We start from the raw sequence: 19,211 nt of genomic DNA, 5'->3' as shown, positions 1-19,211 counted from the left end.
ACATGTGCCAGGTTGAGATGAAGACAAAATCATGCTGGCTGTAAACGCCCGCCAACCCAATACATTTCTGTAAGTTGGTTCGGGAAGGGTGACAGTTAACATCTTACTCCCGACCTTTCCAAAAGAAACCATGAGAACAGTCAATCAGGAGGAATACAAATTCGGAACAAAGCTGCGGGCTCATGGTCAGCCCGTAAGGGGTACGAGGATGATTTAATATTCTGGAACTGATAAATGGTTCTGGTAGATACAGTAGCAATCACGCGCCAGCGAGTCGTGCGAACGGTCCCTGGAAAGCCATCATATCCGCGCCAACCTCGCCAGGAAACAAGGTCCAGAACTCTTGGAAAATCCCCGCCATCTCTTCCTCGGACACGAGGTAGTCGACGCCATCAAAATCGCCCAGGATGTTCAGCACGTCGCCCAGTGACGAGTCACTGGCTGGCTCGGTCCTCGCCGAGTCAGGTGTATCTTGTAGCTGTGAGTAATGTTGTTTTTGTCTGGGCTCCAGGTCCCGGCAAGCGCCTGGTTCTGAATTTGTGTCTGGCGTGGTTCCTGTGGAACGAACGGACATGATCGTCGGGTCAGAGACGGGGGTGTCGTGCAGGGCGCCATAATCGACCATCAGTTTTCGGAAGCTTCGGAGCTCTTCTGCTGACAGGTTATTCTTTTGCAGCCGGGAGGCGTGATACTTTTGCAGGGAATAGATGTTTTCGAGCTGGTTTATCGGGTTGGTTAGCGTTTTCGTCTAACGAAGCGGGCGGGGGGACTCGAGTATGATATGTAGCTAAAGCTTACCCATCGGCTTGCCATGGGCCATTCGTTTTTCATTTCCTTTAGAAGCAAGTATGCACTATGAAGCCTGTGCCTGGTCTTGGTGGCAAACTCCATGGTCGGCTCGAGCGGAAAGGATTGAAAATAGAGCATAACGCCAATGGTTGTGTACACGGTGAAACCAATCCAAGGAACCAGCCCTCTCCGGAAATCTGCACCGAAGCGGTTTATCTCCTCGCACATATCACACACGGTGGATGCGGTGTCGTAGAGGGTCTGGGATGAGCGGCTCGCCCAGTCCAGAAACGCTTCCTCGTCCGAGCGATTCGGAGGTCTCTGGCCCTTTGAAAGTCCCAAATGTGGCAGGTAGTGGCGGTGGAGGAATATGATGGCCATGAAATATATGCAGTGCATGTAACAGAAGCCCTGGCCTTGTTCAAGCACGCTGTGAGCTTGAAGTGAGAACAAACTGTACTTTAGCCGGTCCGGCAATGTCGATTTCCAATGATGGAGTGACGAGACAAGGCTGTGCGCCCTTGACTCCCAACATCCTAGGCTTTCTTTGACGGATTCGTCGCCGCACGATGCCCATTTCGCCACGTCACCCCATATATCTGCGACTCTGACTGTATAAGCAAGAATAGACAGATTTGATAGTGTGTTGGGTGGCCTTTGCGGTTCAAATCTGTTGCTTAACCGTTCGCATCGCACAGGGTTCCCAAATACGAATGGCTCGTCTTCACATGGAAGCTGGATCGTCATGTCTTCAGATGTGAGAATACGAGCCCGACTGCCACCGCCGCTGAGAAGGCTTTCCATGAGGAAGCATGTCCAAGCAGTGCGCCGGCGTTCTTCGGCCAGAATGAAACTTTCTGAGGCAGATCCATCATTGGAGTCGTTCGATGATTCTGAACAAAGGCCCATCATCTGAACCATGCGTACTGCTATTCCGAGGTAGATCCATGCGCTCTTTCCGTCACCCGCTCCCCACTTGTGTCCCGTCAATAGCAAAAGAGCTTGCACCTGGGGAAGACTTGGTGAAGTAATGCGGAGTTGTATAGCACGTGATGCTCGCTGTGCGAAGAAATTGCTAGCTTCGAGAGGAGAGCCAAAGCACGGCGGCGTGGGGGAATACCTAAGAAGAAATCAACAAGAAGCTACGAGGTTTCAATACCGGATAATTGGCACCTGGAAGCAAGTGTAAGGATGGCCCAGGCCACTGCAGAATCAATTGTCCCATCCCTGATTTGCTGCAAGAGCCTTGGCTTGTGGTGGAAACTCCACTTGTAGGTACATCGCAGATAGCATTGTTCGACATCTTTCGTGAACCACTCCAGAGGGTCTTCTGATGAAATTTCCCCTGAAGGAAAAGCGGCCAGCCCTTCTGTTTGCTTCAGTTGAACTGGGTGTTCATCGATTGAGATAAAGCTTGCGGAAGCGTCCGGTGTAGCATCCTTTCGGGGCTGGTGGACCTGAATACCACGGCGCGGCTTCTTCGGCTGCCGATGTAAGGCGGATGTCCATTTTTGAGGGAAATAGCAAGAAGGCGCCCGACCGGCAGAACGGCAACGGTCACATGGGGCCTGATTACGATGGGAGCATCTCAACTTGGCCTTTCGGCACGGAACACACGCGATGGGATTTCGAGGCCCCGTGGAACGAGCTGACATGACCGGGAGATGTGAAGTCCAGCTTGACGCTTGTAACTAGTAGTTGTATCCGGTGTGTGGAGAGCCTTTTCTGGGGTCTGGAGAGTCCTTTTGGATGGAAACCAAATGGAAAATCGATTGGTTCTTCGTCCCCGGATGTGTGCTGACTGGCTCAAAGGAAACAAATTGCCGGAAGAAGAGGCACGTCCAATGTCCTCAGTGGTCTGATTGCGCTAACGCTAGATATTTGAGGAATTAATGACCTGTGTTAGCTAATACCTGCTCTTTCACCCCAGGTACCGAGTATTGCTGAGGTCAATTGTTCAGAGGATGTTCGGATGTGGAGGGGGTGGTCGCGGGGCAAAAAACCCGTGGAGAAAGAATACTGCCGGGATCCACCTGTCGAGCTACCAGACCAATCGGCGCAACCGGCAGAATCGGCAGAATCGGCAGTTTCAGTATTCCTATTGGTCAACTTCTCCTATCGTTCTCCTCCCTGGCTCACGTTTAACCAGCCCGCCAGTACTTCGCCCGCCGGCTGATCATTTATCATTAGATTCCGGGGTGTTAGCATAGAGTGCAGAGAGTGTCGAAGTCCAAATGAGTATATTCTTCCTTTTTGGGCGGTAAGTAAATCATGTGACAACAATTTAGAGAGTTTAGCCTTATGTACAGACCATTCCAGACCAGGATATTCTCCACGAGCGATGTTTGCCGAACATCCTCCAGTCTCCTTGATGCTCAATGCCGTTTCAATCTCAGGGATGACAGTTTATCCCAAAGCCATGAGAGGCTTCAATATCCTAGAACCCGGCTGAACTTCAAGACCAACTCTCCTTACTCCACTTACTTCTATTGCAGCCTTGACCGCGTTTTCGCCGAACCGTGAGATTAAAAACGGTAGTTGTTGCTGATATTTGTAGGTCGGCATTCCGTTCCTGGTCCTTTGGAACCCTCCGCTTTGTATAACAAGTCTCACATTCCTTTCACTGACGACATCTTCACTCGAACATTGAGGGTCCGTTTGCGCCACTGAGACTGTCATGGAAATGCTTCGAACAGCGGCAGTCAGAGCTAGATTCTCCGGCTCTCCAACCTTGTGCGTGCAAGCCGGCTCAAGGCTTTTGTGTCAAAAGCCCGGAATATCCTCTGTCAGGTCTTTCTCTGCATCAGCAAACCGGAATGTGAAGATTCTATCTGTCTTATACGATGTGAGTCCAGTCCGCTTCTCTCTGTTTATAATTCGACCTGGCAGAGCAAACTCAGAGAGGAGCCACGTCTAGATGTGTATTTACTGATAGCATCAGGGTGGAGAACACGCTAAACAGCAACCACGACTATTAGGGACGACCGAGAATGAGCTTGGGCTTAGGAAATGGCTCGAAGATCAAGGCCATACTCTCATCACGACCTCTGATAAAGAGGGTTCAAATTCGGTGTTCGAAAAAGAGCTCCCTGATGCAGAAATTCTGATCACCACTCCGTACGTGTCTCTGTTGGCTCAATGTCCACCCGCTCATTTAGGTGTATCTCGTACTCATCTAACCACCATTCTAGATTCCACCCGGCATACCTTACCGCCGACCGATTGAAGAAAGCGAAAAAGCTCAAGCTGGCTGTGACTGCAGGTGTTGGGTCAGACCACATCGATCTCAATGCCGCCAACAAGACCAACGGTGGTATCACGGTTGCAGAGGTCACGGGGTCTAACGTCGTCTCAGTAGCGGAGCATGTGGTCATGACCATGCTAGGTCTAGTCCGTAACTGGATCCCAGCTCATGAACAGATCGAACGCGGTGAATGGAATGTTGCTCAAGTCGCGCGGAACGAATACGACCTAGAAGGCAAGGTAGTGGGAACCGTTGGTATCGGGCGGATCGGCCAGCGTGTCCTACGGCGGTTAAAACCATTTGACTGCAAGGAGCTACTCTATTACGATTACCAGCCCCTCAATCCCGACGTGGAAGCCGAAATAGGGTGTCGGAGAGTGGAGAACTTGGAGGATATGGTCGCACAGTGCGATGTGGTAACTATCAATTGTCCGCTGCACGAAAAGACGTACGGTCTCTTCAACAAGGAGTTGATCTCAAAGATGAAGAAAGGTAAGGTTCAACTGGTGTTCTAATCTCTCCGACTAATCTCTCCGACTATGGTGTCTTCTATACGGCCCCTGCGCTAACATACTTTAGGATCGTGGATTGTCAACACTGCTCGCGGTGCAATAGTCGTTGCCGACGACATTGCAGCTGCTCTGAAGTCTGGCCACTTGAATGGCTACGGAGGAGACGTCTGGTTTCCCCAGCCCGCGCCACGAGACCACCCACTTCGCTATGCAAAGAATCCTCTCGGAGGTGGTAACGGCATGGTTCCGCACATGTCGGGCAGTTCTCTGGATGCCCAGAAGCGATATGCCGATGGCGTGAAGAAGATCCTTCAGAGCTATCTGAGCGGCACGCATGACTACGAACCCGCGGATCTAATTGTGTACAAGGGAGATTACGCTACGCGATCTTATGGCCAGAGGAAAAAGAATTGATTTTGTACATAAACGAAGCTTGAGCTTCTACCAGATTGAGACTGCGACGTACGGGGGTCTGGTTACTGGTCGAGACCGGAGAGTAAAAATGGATGGTACAATAAAAGGTTTTGTGTTGTTCGCCTCCAGCCCAATTGGACCACATGTTCAGGTCACTGGCCAGGGCTAACAAGGCTGCCCAGAAGGGGAAGGTGACACAGATGGGCTGTACATGTGCGCATCGACGATCAGCGTGACCGGAGCCTGCCTTTCAGCTTCACACTTTTCTCTTGACAACCTGAATGTTTGTTTCCTTTCCTTTCTTCATCGGCATTCACACCATGGCTCTCGACCGCTCTCCGCAATCTGTCTGGCGGCAAACATCACGCAGTTTGTCGACTTTACTTGTGAACTTATTTCAGGTGCAAAAGAGATATAACATTCAGCAGAGGGAGCTACAGCTAGTAATGTTGGGCTCGAAGAGCTGGCCGAAAGCATCTCGAACCTCAGCTCAAAGCTGATGAAACCTCTGGATCCCACTCAAAGCGCAGTCTCCGCGGCCAAAGAAGAGATCGTCAAAATCCCAGCTTCTTCCAGAGCTGTTGGAGAAGAGCTAGGAGCAACCATCCATAGTTTCAAAGTCGGTGAAGGTTCACATAAGAAGCGGCGAAGCTTTCGACAGGTTCTGAACACTATCTAGAAAAAGGATAAAATTGGCAAGCTACAGAGGAGGCTTGAGGATACGCGCAGCAACTTGTCAATTCACGTCCTCTCGTACGTAAGGTAAAACTCGATCTTGGATGGACTACCACTCTTTGCGGGAGATCTGATTGGCATCAGTGTACGACAGGGTCAGGTCCTACAATTCTTGGAGAATGCTCAAACAGAATGTTTAGAGATCGATTCAGCCCGGCTACAGAGAATTGAACCTATGCTTGAATCAGTCCGTGGTCTAGTACGGAGTAGCCAGGACCTCACACAACAGCATTTAACCCATATAGATCAAATTTTGCGCGACTCTGATCATGAATCAACGAAATTTCAAAAGGAAGCGAGCATCCTTAAAAACCTGTCATTCGAGAGAGTGGCAGCCAGGTATTCTGCTATTGCCGAAGCGCGCCAAAAAACTTTCGAATGGATATTTGAGCCCTCTCGCTGGCAATCATCTGATCCACGGTCCCGTATACGATTTCACAATAGGTTAACCTCTGGCAACGGAATCTACTGGATCTCAGGCAAACCCGGTTCAGGCAAGATCACATTGATGAGATATCTCCGTAGTTGCCAGCAAACCAAGCGATGTCTCCAAGTCTGGGTCAATAATGACCGTCTTACTATCGCGGGATTCTTCTTCTGGATCGCTGGATCCAACATGCAGAAAGTCTCAACGTGGTCTGCTTCAACAACTCTTGCTCGAAATATTCAAGAGTTTTCCAGATTGGATCCCAATAGCCTGTCAGGAAAGGTGGGCGATATCCCGCCATGGTCTTCAAAGCGAATGGTGCTTTTCAGAACTCATCGAAACTTTCCGCAAATTGAGTGTCATGACCGTAGACCCTAGGAATCCTGCGAAGCTTTGCATTTTCATTCACAGTCTCGACGAGTACAACGGTGACCACTAGGATCTCATCAAAACTGTACAAAATATTGCTCAGATCAACAATGTCAAAGTTTGGGTTGCCAGCAGACCCTGGAACTGCTTTGAGGATGCTTTTGGCCGGGATTGCCTCAGCAAACTATACCTGCAAGACCTTACTAACGACGGCCTCGCTCTGTACCCGAGAGAGAAGCCGGCAGAAGTTCCGAATTTTTCTCTGACGAGACAAGATGTCCTCCAGACTGAGCAACTGATATCAGAAATCGTGCCCGCGCCCAAGGGGTATTTCTCTCGGTACATTTGGTTGCATGGTCTCTGAGGGAGAGTCTCCTCAATGGCGATTCTTTTGTCTCTTTTGTATGACAGACGAATAGAGATGCCATCTGACCTCGAGGAGTTTTTTAACCAACTGATCAGATCTGTCGACAAGGTCTATCGAAAGAGGATGGCACACACTTTCGGGGTTGCCCTGAAAACACACAAACCTCTCCGGCTGCTTCTTTATCCATCCATTGATGAAGGGGACCACGCTCTCATGAGACATCCCACATAAAGTCACTCAGGATCAATCCAAAGGGATGACGAGATTCTAGTCGCAGAAGACGCCATGAACCGACAAGTCAATGGCCGTTATAAAGGGCTGTTGGAATCCGACGGCGAACCAGGAGCCAGAGACGTCGACTTCCTTCATCGGACCGTCCACGACTTCTTGCCACAAAGCAAATGCAACGACTGTTTGCTTCTTACTCCGCCGACAGCGTCAACGCTGCTGTGTGCGTATGCAACGCGTTTATCGGCAAGGGGGAAACCTTCCCTGGTAGCCTTAATCTAGTCCACTTAGACGATTTTATCAAATTTTCCCGAAGAGCAGAGGAGAAGTTACGCACTCCTAGCACTCCTTTATTCGACAAGATGAACAATGTCCTCTACTCGTCCGCTCCACTGCTGAGGGATAACCTTGACATCTGTGATGGAAAAGCAACCTCACTGCCTTGGAATGCCATTGAGTCTGGTTACATCTCGAGGGTTCGGGACCGAATCAAATAAGAACCGACTATATTTTTGGGCCGCTGCAGGCAAGCTTGGATGGTTACTTTCCTCAGATGGCTTAGTGGGCGTAGGGGTCCTCATATCCAGAAAGCTTCGTACGAGATGGCTGCAGTACTGCTTCAGAACGTCACTAACCCAAACGGAATGGTCGACGGCAAGTCTATTCTCCATACCTGCTTGATACCGTCGGTCACAAAAACAAAAGTCCTCTACGCGATTCTTCTTTTCCCAAATGGTACCTTGAGCTCCTGTCATTACTGCTCAAAAAAGGAGCAAAAATTTTCGAGGACATCGCAATGTGTAAGTTGTGTATTATGGCCCTTCAACACCACGGTGGATAGAGAGCTTCTGGCGTTGATCCAGGATGCATATTGTCTGTTGTTTGACAGACGACTGGAACCGAATGTCATGATAAAATTTGACTATGGAAGGCATGCCCTGTGGGGTCGGCTGGTCTATGATTTGAGGTCCAACCCCACCCCCCACTGTGATGCGGAATTCTGTTTAGGGATGGTGAAGGTATTTCTTCAAAAAGGGGATAATCCATATCTTGTTCAAGACTATCCACCGGTTGGTAGTTTATCTATCTCAGAGGTTGTGTCGAAATTGAAAAGGTCTAAATTGAGCGATGAGGGAGATCTAGAGATCGAGGCACCGTTGGACCGTGCGAAGAGGGAGTGGACTAGGTCATCATCACAACACTAGGGTCTAGGGAGCAAGACGGAGCATGCACGTGTGAATGGCCACGACATCTGGTCAGCGGAGAAGGACTTCGGAAAGCAAAGACGACTTGAGGCTCAACAGGGACTGCGAAGGAGGTACGACGTCGAAGACAAGTCGCTCTACTAGTTTGAAAGGCACCGACAACTAGCAGTCAGAGGACGAAGATATGGGTCCGTTAGCGAGAATGAGTGGAGGTGACTTACACATCATCGCAAGGACCCTATCACCAGCTAATAGATCCTAGAATCGTGTGAGACGATGACTTAGTGAGCTAAGTATCTTGTCGACTGTTGCGTTGTCCAGGAGACCAAGATCTTAACTACTTACCTAGTCATCATAATGTTTCGATTGCGGATCAGTCTCCTACCTGACTTGCAGGAGCCGGTGACAGATCTTGGTTGATTCGTCTCTACGGACAATAGTGCGGTCTTTTGCTAGGCCGCATTCCTCCTTTTTAGATTTTATATCGGACCTCAAGGACGCTCAGTACACTTCCGGGCGGCTTGTTTACATTGACAATATCCAATCCGGGATCTGCATCCTCGATCACTGCCTTCCATTGTGCCAAATCCCTTTCGCCACCACCCATGGCTTGCATCATGAAGAGATCTCTCATACGGCTTATACCCTTTTCTCTCTGGCCGACCTCTGTGTCATTGGGATTGGCCAGCACGACGCTCATGATCACGATTCTCGATTTTCTCTTGTCCAGGGCCGGTAGAAGGGTTCGCAGGATCTTCGCGGCGTCGGTATCAGACCAGTTCTGTAGGCATTGCCGTATAAAGAAAACATCCGCGCCATGAGAGCTGGGAGGCTGAGGCTGGAAGAAGTCGTGAGCTTCGAATACAACTCTGTCCCCCAATTCTGCCGGAACGGAGGCCGTCTGCGATAAAACCTGTGGAAGGTCCTGCACTATAAATTTCAGGTGAGGAAATTCCCGCGCGATAGTGATGCTGACATGGCCCGTCGAGCCGCCCATGTCGACGACCTTTGCACCCTGGGGGAGGGCAGCCCAATCATATCCAGTGACTGTGTGTCGAATGTGGGACTCCTCCGCGGCAACGATGGTCTTCATATGTGCAGCTTGCTGCTTCGCGAGAACAGGATTCGACATTATGTACTTGAAAAATGGTGTGTCCGTGTTCATGGCGATATTGAATGCTGTTTTGGGTTTCTGCCCGGGACTAAGTTTGAGATTTGCCTCTGTCATCTCGGGCATTTTGCCCACAATCGCATGGCCCGTGTCACTCATGAAGAGGAAAGTGTCATGCACCGGGGACGAGGATCTGAGCTCGAGAGAAGTTGGAGTATGCGCAATCTGATTTTGAACTGGCTCCTGGAAGAAGCCTGCTGTCATCGCCATGCGGCAGATGCGCATAAGCTCTTTCTGTGGCACCTCGGCGGCGGCAGCCAAATCTTCATAAGAGATTGTCCCAGAGTCAGGAACATGAGTCGCGACGTCAAAACGACAGATCCAACGTATGGCAGCCATCTGCTGAGTATATAATGTCATTTGTTGTTGAATGTCGGTTGCAGACATGACTAGCTGTTGCATCAGCATCGTGGACTCAAGCAGTGATGCTTTTGCTGCACTGACATCCGGGGGTGAGTTGAGCGGGATGTCGAAGGAGCCAGGTTGTCCATCGACCGGACCCTTCGTTTGAGCCTCTTTCAGAAAACATGTGATTTGAGCGGCGGCATTCTGCGTTTTGTGAGCAAGGGCTTCGAGAAGGGCCAAACTATCGCCGGTAGACGACATCTCGCCTGAAGGAAGCACGGACAGCTGTGGACAGCTTTTGAGAATGTCAAATGCAACGGATGATCAGGGTCGTGGGGAAGGGGTTATTTATTGGCCACAATAAGATGAACCCTTAACCTCAGAAACTGACATCTGCGAGTTTTGACCACCTGCAAGCTGCTGACTCTGTAATGGATCCACTTTACAAGGAAAGGGGGCCAATATTGTGTGGTAAAACACGATAACCGGTACTTTTCTCTCTGGTTGTTGCTCTTAGCAGTCGGAAGGAGTGCAGGATAAGCACTAATAACCCCAGGGCTCCAGCCTCCTCATTTCTCGTTGTTAGTTGTCTTTGTGAAGACGCCTTGATATTCACATTGATTATCGCCCTGTTACCAGCAGACGCCAGAATTCCGTGATCAAACCTTTTCGGGACTGCGCCCTCGTTGGTGGTTCAAAAAGGAGGAATTTCTCTCAAAGGCTAACAGAAGAGATGGTCTAGACATGAACTGCCCTGCGTCGTGTTTCGGCTTCGGTAATCAACTTCTTCCAAGATTGAAGCTCGGGAAAGGAGATAAGAAATAGAAGTGGGAGAGGTCGAATGTTTGCGAGTATATATTTGTAAAGAGAACGGAGAGTACGGGGTACGGAGTATTGAGCACCTTGGGATCCATTCGCACAGGGCGCCCATATGTTCGTGTTGTGCCAAGGCGGAAGGGCGTAGTCGCAAAAGTACCGATTACGCTCAGCAGAAAACATATATAGATAAGGCTGCCAGCCCCCTATTTCGCTGGTGGTATCTTGACAAGACTTATTCCCTTCCAACAACAACTTGTCCGCTTAGATTATCATGGTCCTCAAGGCCATGGTGTCGAGTCAACCACTTCATGCCGAGGACACAATCGAGTCGATTGAACTACCAGCGGCACGGCCGCCTCCTCCGGCTGTTGGTACGTTGGCAAGCAATAGCGAGGGCAAGGCATTTGAGACCACGACTCAGGTTCCATCTGAGCCTGTCCAGAGACGGAGCACGTTCAGGACATTTACAGTCATGGTCGCTCTTTTTGTGAGAAGACCCTCTACTTATTGATTCGCTCAAACACTCCCGATTTCTAGCCCAATCTAATTCTCTGAATCTCCAGTCCGCTCTCTTCATTACCGCTGTGAACACGACCATTGTAGCCACGGCAATACCGACGATTTGCTCCGATCTCCATTCCGCTGCCGGCTACTCCTGGATAGGCGCCTCATATGTTATTGCCACAACCGCCGTCGTCCCCGTATGGGCGAAACTCTCAGATATATGGGGCCGAAAACCGATTCTGCTGGCAGCTGTCGCCCTGTACTTCGCCAGCTCGATCATATGCGCATCCTCGAGCAGTATGACAATGCTCATCGCAAGCCGTAGTGTCCAGGGTGTGTCCGGTGGCGGCCTAGCCTCTCTGATCAACATCGTCATTTCAGATCTGTTTAGCATGAGGTTTGTGTTGCGTACTTGCGCGTTGCTCGCACGTCATTGATCCTTCTCGCAGGAGCCGACCTCTCTTTCTTGGCCTCCTTCACGTAACCTGGGCGGTTGCTGGCGGTCTCGGACCAGTGCTCGGTGGTGCTTTCACTCAGCTGCTTTCGTGGAGGTGGAATTTCTGGATCAATCTTCCAATCTCCGGCGCAGCATTCTGCTTGCTACTCCTGTTTCTGGACGTGCATAATCCGAAAACTAAGCTGGCCGACGGAGTTAAAGCCGTCGACTGGGCAGGGAGCCTTTCTATCGTGTGCGTCATGGTTATGGTGCTTCTCGGTCTTAACTTTGGAGGCACCGCGTATCCATGGGACTCGCCCAAGGTCATCTGCCTGGTTGTGGTTGGTGCTTTGATGGTTGCCGTGTTCCTCTTTAACGAAGGCCGACTCGCACGCTATCCCATAATGCCCTTGGGTCTGTTCCGCCACAAGTCTAATGCCGCTTGTCTTGCTATTGGCTTTGCACAGCATTTCGTATGTGTGCTCGGAATCCCTCGCAAAACGTTAGCCTCACTCTGACTGACAATTGGCGACGTAGGTCATCAACTGTGCCGAGTATTATCTTCCACTTTATTTTCAATCCGCAAAAGAGGCTTCGCCGCTCCGGTCGGGACTTCTCCTCCTTCCGCTCATAACTCCGGAAGCACTTACTGGTATTTTCACGGGTCTCTTCATTTACCGCGTTGGCCGATATATCGAGCTCATCTGGATTGGTGTGATTCTGCTAACCGTCGGCAACGGATTATACATCTATCTCGACGCGACATCGTCGATAGTATCAATTGCTGCTTTCGAAGTCGTGGCTGGACTGGGGGCAGGTCTTCTATTTGAGCCCCCTCTCATCGCCCTCCAAGCTCTCGTTTCCCAAGACGACACCGCAACGGCCACAGCTACGCTTGGGTTTATACGCAACGTCGGCACCTCGCTTTCGATTGTCAGCGGCGGTATCATCTTCCAGAACGGGATGCAACTGCAGAGGTCGACCTTGCGAGACCACGGACTGTCGACAGACCTGGTCGAGAACTTCTCGGGGCCCGACGCCGCGACCAACACAAACCTCATTGCGACTATCTCTAATAAGACCCAGAAACTGGCTGTCAAGCAGGCCTTCGCGTGGAGCTTGCGGAATATTTGGATTGCGGCCACGTGTATGGCTGCATGTGGCCTCCTTGCCGGTGGACTCGTCACGAAAAAAGAGCTGGCCAAAGAGCACACCGAGACTCGGACGGGGATTAAAGAGAAACCAGGGATCGTTGTAGCCACACTTAATGGCCCGGAGTCTAGTACGTCTACTGGTACGAATAGGGAAAGACTTTTCGCCTGAAGACTCGATAGGAGGCTATAGGCCTGTGGTCAGGGCCATGGCCGACTTCGAGGGTCCTAAGAGGAAACAACCTGTGCGGCCCATATCAAACAAACTTCCTTCTTTGTACCGACCAAACTTGCTCGCTTCTCTGCCCTGAAAGAAGCGATAGCCATTCTCTCCGCAACGGCTTTACTTTCTCCTGGATTGTCGGCCATTCAACTAAGCCACCGCACCAACGTCACTACTACATCCAACCCAGTTTCGAAAAGCCTTTCCTGGCCGCATCTGCCGCCGCGTATCCTCATTCGGACTGTCCACTTTGACGGTGCAAGAAAGTCAAACTCACGGTAGGCCCGTTAATTACAGCGTTGCCAGACCTATATAGATAGTAGGAAGTTGTGCAAATAAAGGCATCTGCGCCAATTTCCCCTCGTGACTTCTGCTTCTCTAGTGCTCTGTACTAGCGAGGCGGCCTCGATTGGAGATGCTCACACTGACGTCGAGTAGTCATTGATACTTTTATCTTCATATATGTGTACTTGGAGACCCACTGAGATCGTCTCTGGCTGTGAAAACATAATCATGGGCAGTCAAAACCTTTCTTTCTCGCCAGGTCAGCTCACCAAACATGACCTTTAGTTTGCTGGATGCCAATCACGTTGATATTACGCCACATAAGAACCCCGATCACGCCGGCAACCCACACAGCGGTCCCTGCGGTCAACAACATTTTTTGAGCGTCTGCATAGGCACGCTGTATTGCGAGACGAGTATCTGAGCCCATCGGGTATGACAATTGAGTACTGAGATCCGTATAGATCAAGAGTAGATTCGGGAGATCCTTCGCCGGAAGGTAGTCCGCAAGCTTCTTGGGGAAGGTATCTTGCCAGATGGCCGAGGCAATCGTCAAGCCGATTGCCCCCCCAACACTAGCAAACATTGATAGCACGGCGATACAAACGGCAGTATGTTGATGTGAAGTGGCCGCCAGTATAGCAATCTCATCGCAGATGACGACAATACCGGAGCCGACCGAAATGAAAATCTGACACATAACGATATACCCAATGTTACCACTAGGTCCGAGGAAGTTGATCATGAGGCCGATACCCAGGATACTCAATGGCATTCCAACAAAAAGGCAGACGGGCTTGAAACGTCCGGTATAGTGGATAAAGGCGCCCACGCCCACGGAGCAGAGAACGGAACAAACTGTATAAGTTTGCTGAACGTAGCTCGCATCTGAGACACTTAGGCCGTTTACAACTTGCAAGAAAGAACTGAGGAAGCTCGCCCAGCAGTAGTAGCTGATAAATAGTGTCGCAGATAGAATGCAAGCACCGAAAACAGTCCGGTCCAGGAGAAGAGAGTAAGGCATGAAGGTGGTTGAGACAAAGAACTTTTCCCATATGACAAAAGTAATGATCAGAACAACTCCGAGGACTAGCATACTGATAACAAGAGCCGAGTCCCAGCCCTTTGCCTGTAAAGTGTAAAGGTCGAAGGGTAAGAGAAAGAGAGCGAATCCAGCAGACATCAGAAGGAGGCCAATGGCATCGAATTCGCGGCAGTAGTGGAGAGTCGACTGTAAGGGATTTCGTTGATTATTGATCTTCGAGATGAGACCTAGCTTCTTGGCCTTGAAGTAGTTCTTCAGGAGGAGGCCCCAGAGTGGGAGCGTCACGGCCGGCACAAGAATCGTGAACATGCCAAAAGCCCAGCGCCAGCCCGGCCCGTTTAGGAAACCCGTTGAGATGGGGCCAGCTAACCAGCAGGTGATCAAATTCGGCGTACTGACAATAGCCTGCATCAGGCCTCGGTTGCGGAGCTTGGATGTGTCGGCGACGAAGACAGACAGGCTATATTGGAGACCGTTGTTGCCAACCGTGTAGAATACCTGTGCAGCTGCGTAGGATTCGACATTGTTGCACGCCGCCATCATAATGAGCCCTATCGTGGCAAGGGAGACGCAGAACAGATATCCCTGGGGTCGACCAAAAACGTCGAGGATCTTGGCGAGGGTGAGATTGGTGACGCCGCCGATAACGCTGCTCAAGACACCGACGGTCGGCGTGAGCGAGTGGAGGGCGAAAGCAGAAGTGACATATGGGTTTAGGGCAGCTGTGACGCCCCCGAGCATTCCCTCCACGAAGTAAGTGATCCAGAGCATGACATAGGCGAAAATCAGGGCCTTGGTTGTCCACACCACCGTCGTGGCCTCGATATCTCGGACGCCGGACTGGGCAGTTCTGTCTGGAGATTCATTGTTGTGGTCGGCTGTATTCGAGTTTTCGGAATCGTCCAGGCTAATCTCGCTGTCCTCGATGCGGGCTTCTTCTGGTATTGCCATGGTTAGCCGCGGGAGGAGAGAAAAGAGCCGTTGAGGTCGGAGACAGAAGAAGCGTCGTCGAGGATAAAATCCGGGCGGAAAAGGAAAATAACAGTGATCTGGTCCAAGAGCTGAGAAGGCGCGTATGGTGTGAGTGAGGAAGTTCGCTATCTTACAGCGGCAGGTCAAGAAGGTCTAAATGACGGCCAACCCGAACCACCCACCCCTTTGAAGGCGCACAAGCGAGGGCTCCCATCTTGGCAGATCGTTGTGGTCTATTCACTGGTGTTTGCGATAATGGTCAGGGAGAAATTCCTGCGCAGCGTGGTAGTGAGAATGATTTGATAGTGAGCAGGATTTGTGACCAATCCGCAAGTTTATACAGAAGTCCCCCAGCGAGACCCGCTTTCATGCGAGTGCGTGATGACCGTGGCTCTTTTGTAGTGCGTAATGTTACCAATACAGAGTCATAACATGAGAACAATTTCAATTCATTCTCTAGCTCTTCCTATATCCCCCACAACCCCCTCTCTCCGCAGCCAGAACAAATTCGGTGGAAAGGATGAAGTCGAAGTGGACAGCAGTAATTAACTTGAGCAAGTTTAAAAATGTGGGTCGCGGGTCACCAGAACTAGTATGTAATGAGTCTAGATTCGGGCCGGCTCGAATACAACCAACCAAAACTTACTCGCTCTAGCGTAGTATAGGTCTGTTCATAGTACTACCTAGGAAACAGGGATCTGAGTCGATGGTTCTGGGCGGTGCAGGGGAGAACCCGTACGACAACTATAAAAGGCAAGTTTAACTTGCTCACTTGATAACCTTTTACTATGTTCTCAATCTGCAAGTCGCGTCTCGTGCTTCATACGAGCAGGATTTCGGGGTGGACCCTTCTCATGGTAGTCGTAATCGTGGCGGGGCGTGTCACGCCCCTGGCGAGTTATGCGAATTGCGCAAGCATCTTTGAGCGGTTCGATCCGTACAAGTATAGTCGAGTACGAAAACACAAAATCGACCATCATATTATACTAGTAGTACTAGTAACAAGGCAAAGTGGCTGTGCTGTGCTGTGCAGGGCTGGTAGAGTGGTAGCAAAGGGGGGAGAAGTTGTCTAGTCACATGTCAAACCAAAATGGGCTGGCAGAGGGGAGTGCGAAACAGTTTACAATGCTGGCAGAGTGCCATTCTTTACAGTTTGAGAGAGTACGATGAATTCTATGGCTTTTTGGTGCCGTCTACCTAATTCCTGAGTGTTTTATCAATTCTGTCCTGTTCCTCGATGCTGCCGCTGTGCTAGGTGTTTGTAGCCCTAGCCATTGCCCCTCTGGGTGGTGTTGGTGGTGTTGTCTTGTCAGTGCCAACCAGAAACGCGTTCTCGATTCCCGACCTGCTGGACAGGCCCCTGTGCGTTGTTGCACGTGCACGCCGAACCCTGAAGTGCTCTGTTACAATATGGGTGTAGATTTTATTTCTCAACACAGTGCAAATAGTGGGATAGGTAAGAGGTCGTAGGAACTCCGCAACAGCTAATGCTTTCTAGAGTCTATTGCACGGTGTCGGAAGGACGTCCTTTCCTAATTAGGTATAGCATAGCCTTGGCCAAGATAGTCATAAGTATTTATGTTAAACGAATGTTGAGTTGTGGAACTGTCTGGTGGATGGTGTTGCGTCCCCCTGGCTATTCAGAGAGACTCTGCCTGTTTATATATATACATTGGCTTGTAACCATAAGAGCATTCCTGAAACCTCTTATTCCGTCGCCATCCTATCACAGGTCTGCAGGAACAACGAGGTTGAGGCAGTTTGCGCAGTTGGGGAAGCACCTAGCGTCTCAGATGGTTTGCCCCAGTGGCGCTCTCGCGACCCTGTCAACAATTTAACCCATTGGGACCGGCGCATGGGTGGGGCCATTCTTTATCTAGACCTGTAGTACGGAAATAGATAATTACTCCGTACATGGACAAGCAACACCAGACAGACTTCGGACAACACATGGGCTGTTATTCGACTGTACAGGTCGCGGATACATTGCAGGATAGCGCTGCTTCCAATCCGAGTTCACGAGGACATGAGTATTATACGAGAGACGTTTAACAGCGAGCTCTCAAAGACTGGACACATCGAGAAAGGTTTACTATCTCACCAACACGATGCAAATAGTGTAGAACAACTCTCTCTTAAGGCGCTACCACTCCAATGTAAAGGGACTACGGTACTTCTGATTGTGTTAGGGTTTGGTTAATTGCAGGATCACAAGACCATTTTCGATATCTAGCTCTCCCTACTACGTGACAGGCTTCTGCGCTTTTCCGATAATCTAGTGCTCTAAAATTTTTCACATCGATAGCGGAGAGGAGACTGCAATTGAAGATTTTCACATATACCGAACCTCAGCAACTAGTGTCCAAAAGCTTTGTGTACTTGGTGAACTCTTCATCCGTTTGAAGCATCCCCAACTCTTCGGGGAATGTTCCAAATGCCAGCTCCACGCCTCCATCCTTCTTCATGGGAAAGATGCACAAAAATCGAAAACGGCCGTTGCCCCGTTCGAGCTGTGGTCACATGGTTTCAGGAGAGCCTCCGTTGGCAAAGAACTTATCTCCAAAGGAGATCTCGCTCTTCTGGAATAAGATCATGTTCGATATCATGGCGTGCATATGGGTGAGACCCATGTTAGCGGTGGAGAATCTGCTATGGTCTGGTAGAGACTGCAGAAGTGTGAATGCATCGTGAACTAGGGACGGCGTGATACGCGCAGAAGACTCGCGGAGGAGATACGCGATGCGTCCGATGCTCGTCTCGGGTGCGCAGAGTGTCTCTATGGGCATACTGGATCGGTTCAGGATGAGAACGCTGCCCATGTACGTTGAGGGCAACAAAGAAGAGAAATACGGACGGCCATCGGTAGGTAGTTCAAAAATAGACATTTCATCTGGTCCAAAGGCCTCTCCTCGTAGCTACTTGGCCACGCGATATCGTGCTTTGATCGCAGAGCGCCAGAAGAAAGCTTGGACGATGTCACTGAGGGAGGTTATCACCCCCTTGGCCTCTGGGTCGGCCATCACTTCTTGTTTAAGCCTCTGCACGTTATCGGGAGAGATCAAGAACATGGTCGTGTTCATCTCTCTCTTCGCGCGAAGTAATGGCCAGACCGGGTGCAGAGGGAAATCAGGGGCCGGGGGGAGGCAAGATTTCTCAGTTTTGAGTATATCGTCTCTCCGACTCTCAGATGGTACCTCGAGAGGGAAAAACGGTAGAAATCCCCATGTCCTAGGATGTATTTCGTCAGCTGGTCGGGAGTACCCTTCTTGCTCATGGAGGATTTCTGGTAGACTATGGTTGAAGCTCTCCGGGTCGTACCAATCGCATGTTGCGGAGTTGTCGCCTTGTAGATATCTACAGTTCTCGGTCCAAGCTTTGAGCGCGATGACAAACCCGATGCCATCAAGGCAGTAATGATTCATGTCGATGGCGAGAATGCAGCCGCCTTGGACGAAGTTGGCATGTGCAACCACGATGTCGGTGGGTAGTTTCGGGAATGTGTTCTGGGGCAGGACCACTTCGTCCTTGAAGGCGGATGGCACGAACCCTCCAGATCGCAACTGGTCGGATGGCGGAAGGACCTGAGACAGGTCCTTGTACACCAGACGATTCTGTGCCAAAGCAGAATGTGAAAGGGGCGGAATTGTGACACAGAGGTCGCCCTTCTTGTACCCAATTTCGTCTTCGGAGCTCTTCATCATCTTGCCGCTGAGAGCTGGAATGAGTTCAGTCATGAGCTCATATCAGCCTAGGAGATCCGGATCATGAAGCCATAGCGGGGCGTCTACGAGCTTTTTCCCGCAAGAGGCACCAAGACGCGCTTTTAGGAAACCCTCCCTGTTCATAGGTATATCGCGAGATCTGCATTTCCATCGAATTCTGACTGATCTACCTATTCGAACATGAGGCATTCCGGACTACATATGTGCCAATACCTCAATTCAGGCTGACAAAGGACATAATAGCCTGC

At 50.4% G+C, this 19,211-nt stretch overlaps 8 protein-coding genes across 8 annotated transcripts; 3 read left to right on the top strand and 5 right to left on the bottom strand.

Moving 5' to 3' along the window:
* Positions 1-259: 259 nt before the first annotated feature.
* On the bottom strand, positions 260-2,444 carry Z519_08243 (uncharacterized protein; the record flags this gene model as incomplete). Its single annotated transcript, XM_016765971.1, has 5 exons — positions 260-718; positions 799-1,909; positions 1,963-2,273; positions 2,330-2,357; positions 2,407-2,444. The coding sequence occupies 5 exons, from the start codon at positions 2,442-2,444 to the stop codon at positions 260-262; spliced, it is 1,947 nt and encodes a 648-aa protein (XP_016618016.1).
* A 1,022-nt stretch (positions 2,445-3,466) lies between these two features.
* Positions 3,467-4,959, top strand: Z519_08242 (formate dehydrogenase; the record flags this gene model as incomplete). The annotated part of the gene is made up of 4 exons (XM_016765970.1): positions 3,467-3,634; positions 3,731-3,906; positions 3,981-4,525; positions 4,613-4,959. 4 exons carry the CDS (start codon positions 3,467-3,469, stop codon positions 4,957-4,959), a joined length of 1,236 nt encoding a protein of 411 aa, XP_016618015.1.
* Positions 4,960-5,279: 320 nt separating this feature from the next.
* On the top strand, positions 5,280-5,638 carry Z519_08241 (uncharacterized protein; the record flags this gene model as incomplete). The annotated part of the gene is made up of 2 exons (XM_016765969.1): positions 5,280-5,328; positions 5,388-5,638. The coding sequence occupies 2 exons, from the start codon at positions 5,280-5,282 to the stop codon at positions 5,636-5,638; spliced, it is 300 nt and encodes a 99-aa protein (XP_016618014.1).
* A 3,124-nt stretch (positions 5,639-8,762) lies between these two features.
* Positions 8,763-10,067, bottom strand: Z519_08240 (uncharacterized protein; the record flags this gene model as incomplete). The annotated part of the gene is made up of 1 exon (XM_016765968.1): positions 8,763-10,067. One exon carries the CDS (start codon positions 10,065-10,067, stop codon positions 8,763-8,765), a length of 1,305 nt encoding a protein of 434 aa, XP_016618013.1.
* Positions 10,068-10,896: 829 nt separating this feature from the next.
* Z519_08239 (uncharacterized protein) lies at positions 10,897-13,027 on the top strand (the record flags this gene model as incomplete). The annotated part of the gene is made up of 5 exons (XM_016765967.1): positions 10,897-11,112; positions 11,189-11,526; positions 11,579-12,038; positions 12,103-12,847; positions 12,900-13,027. 5 exons carry the CDS (start codon positions 10,897-10,899, stop codon positions 13,025-13,027), a joined length of 1,887 nt encoding a protein of 628 aa, XP_016618012.1.
* Positions 13,028-13,489: 462 nt separating this feature from the next.
* On the bottom strand, positions 13,490-15,220 carry Z519_08238 (uncharacterized protein; the record flags this gene model as incomplete). The annotated part of the gene is made up of 1 exon (XM_016765966.1): positions 13,490-15,220. One exon carries the CDS (start codon positions 15,218-15,220, stop codon positions 13,490-13,492), a length of 1,731 nt encoding a protein of 576 aa, XP_016618011.1.
* Positions 15,221-17,757: 2,537 nt separating this feature from the next.
* Positions 17,758-18,126, bottom strand: Z519_08237 (uncharacterized protein; the record flags this gene model as incomplete). The annotated part of the gene is made up of 1 exon (XM_016765965.1): positions 17,758-18,126. One exon carries the CDS (start codon positions 18,124-18,126, stop codon positions 17,758-17,760), a length of 369 nt encoding a protein of 122 aa, XP_016618010.1.
* Positions 18,127-18,156: 30 nt separating this feature from the next.
* Positions 18,157-18,975, bottom strand: Z519_08236 (uncharacterized protein; the record flags this gene model as incomplete). The annotated part of the gene is made up of 1 exon (XM_016765964.1): positions 18,157-18,975. One exon carries the CDS (start codon positions 18,973-18,975, stop codon positions 18,157-18,159), a length of 819 nt encoding a protein of 272 aa, XP_016618009.1.
* Between the last annotated feature and the right edge of the window lie 236 nt (positions 18,976-19,211).

This window comes from Cladophialophora bantiana (assembly GCF_000835475.1).
Source record: "Cladophialophora bantiana CBS 173.52 unplaced genomic scaffold supercont1.12, whole genome shotgun sequence".
Lineage (NCBI taxonomy): Eukaryota > Fungi > Ascomycota > Eurotiomycetes > Chaetothyriales > Herpotrichiellaceae > Cladophialophora > Cladophialophora bantiana.
The sequence above is the reverse complement of the archived record's forward strand: the minus strand, read 5'-3'. Positions and strand labels throughout refer to the sequence as shown.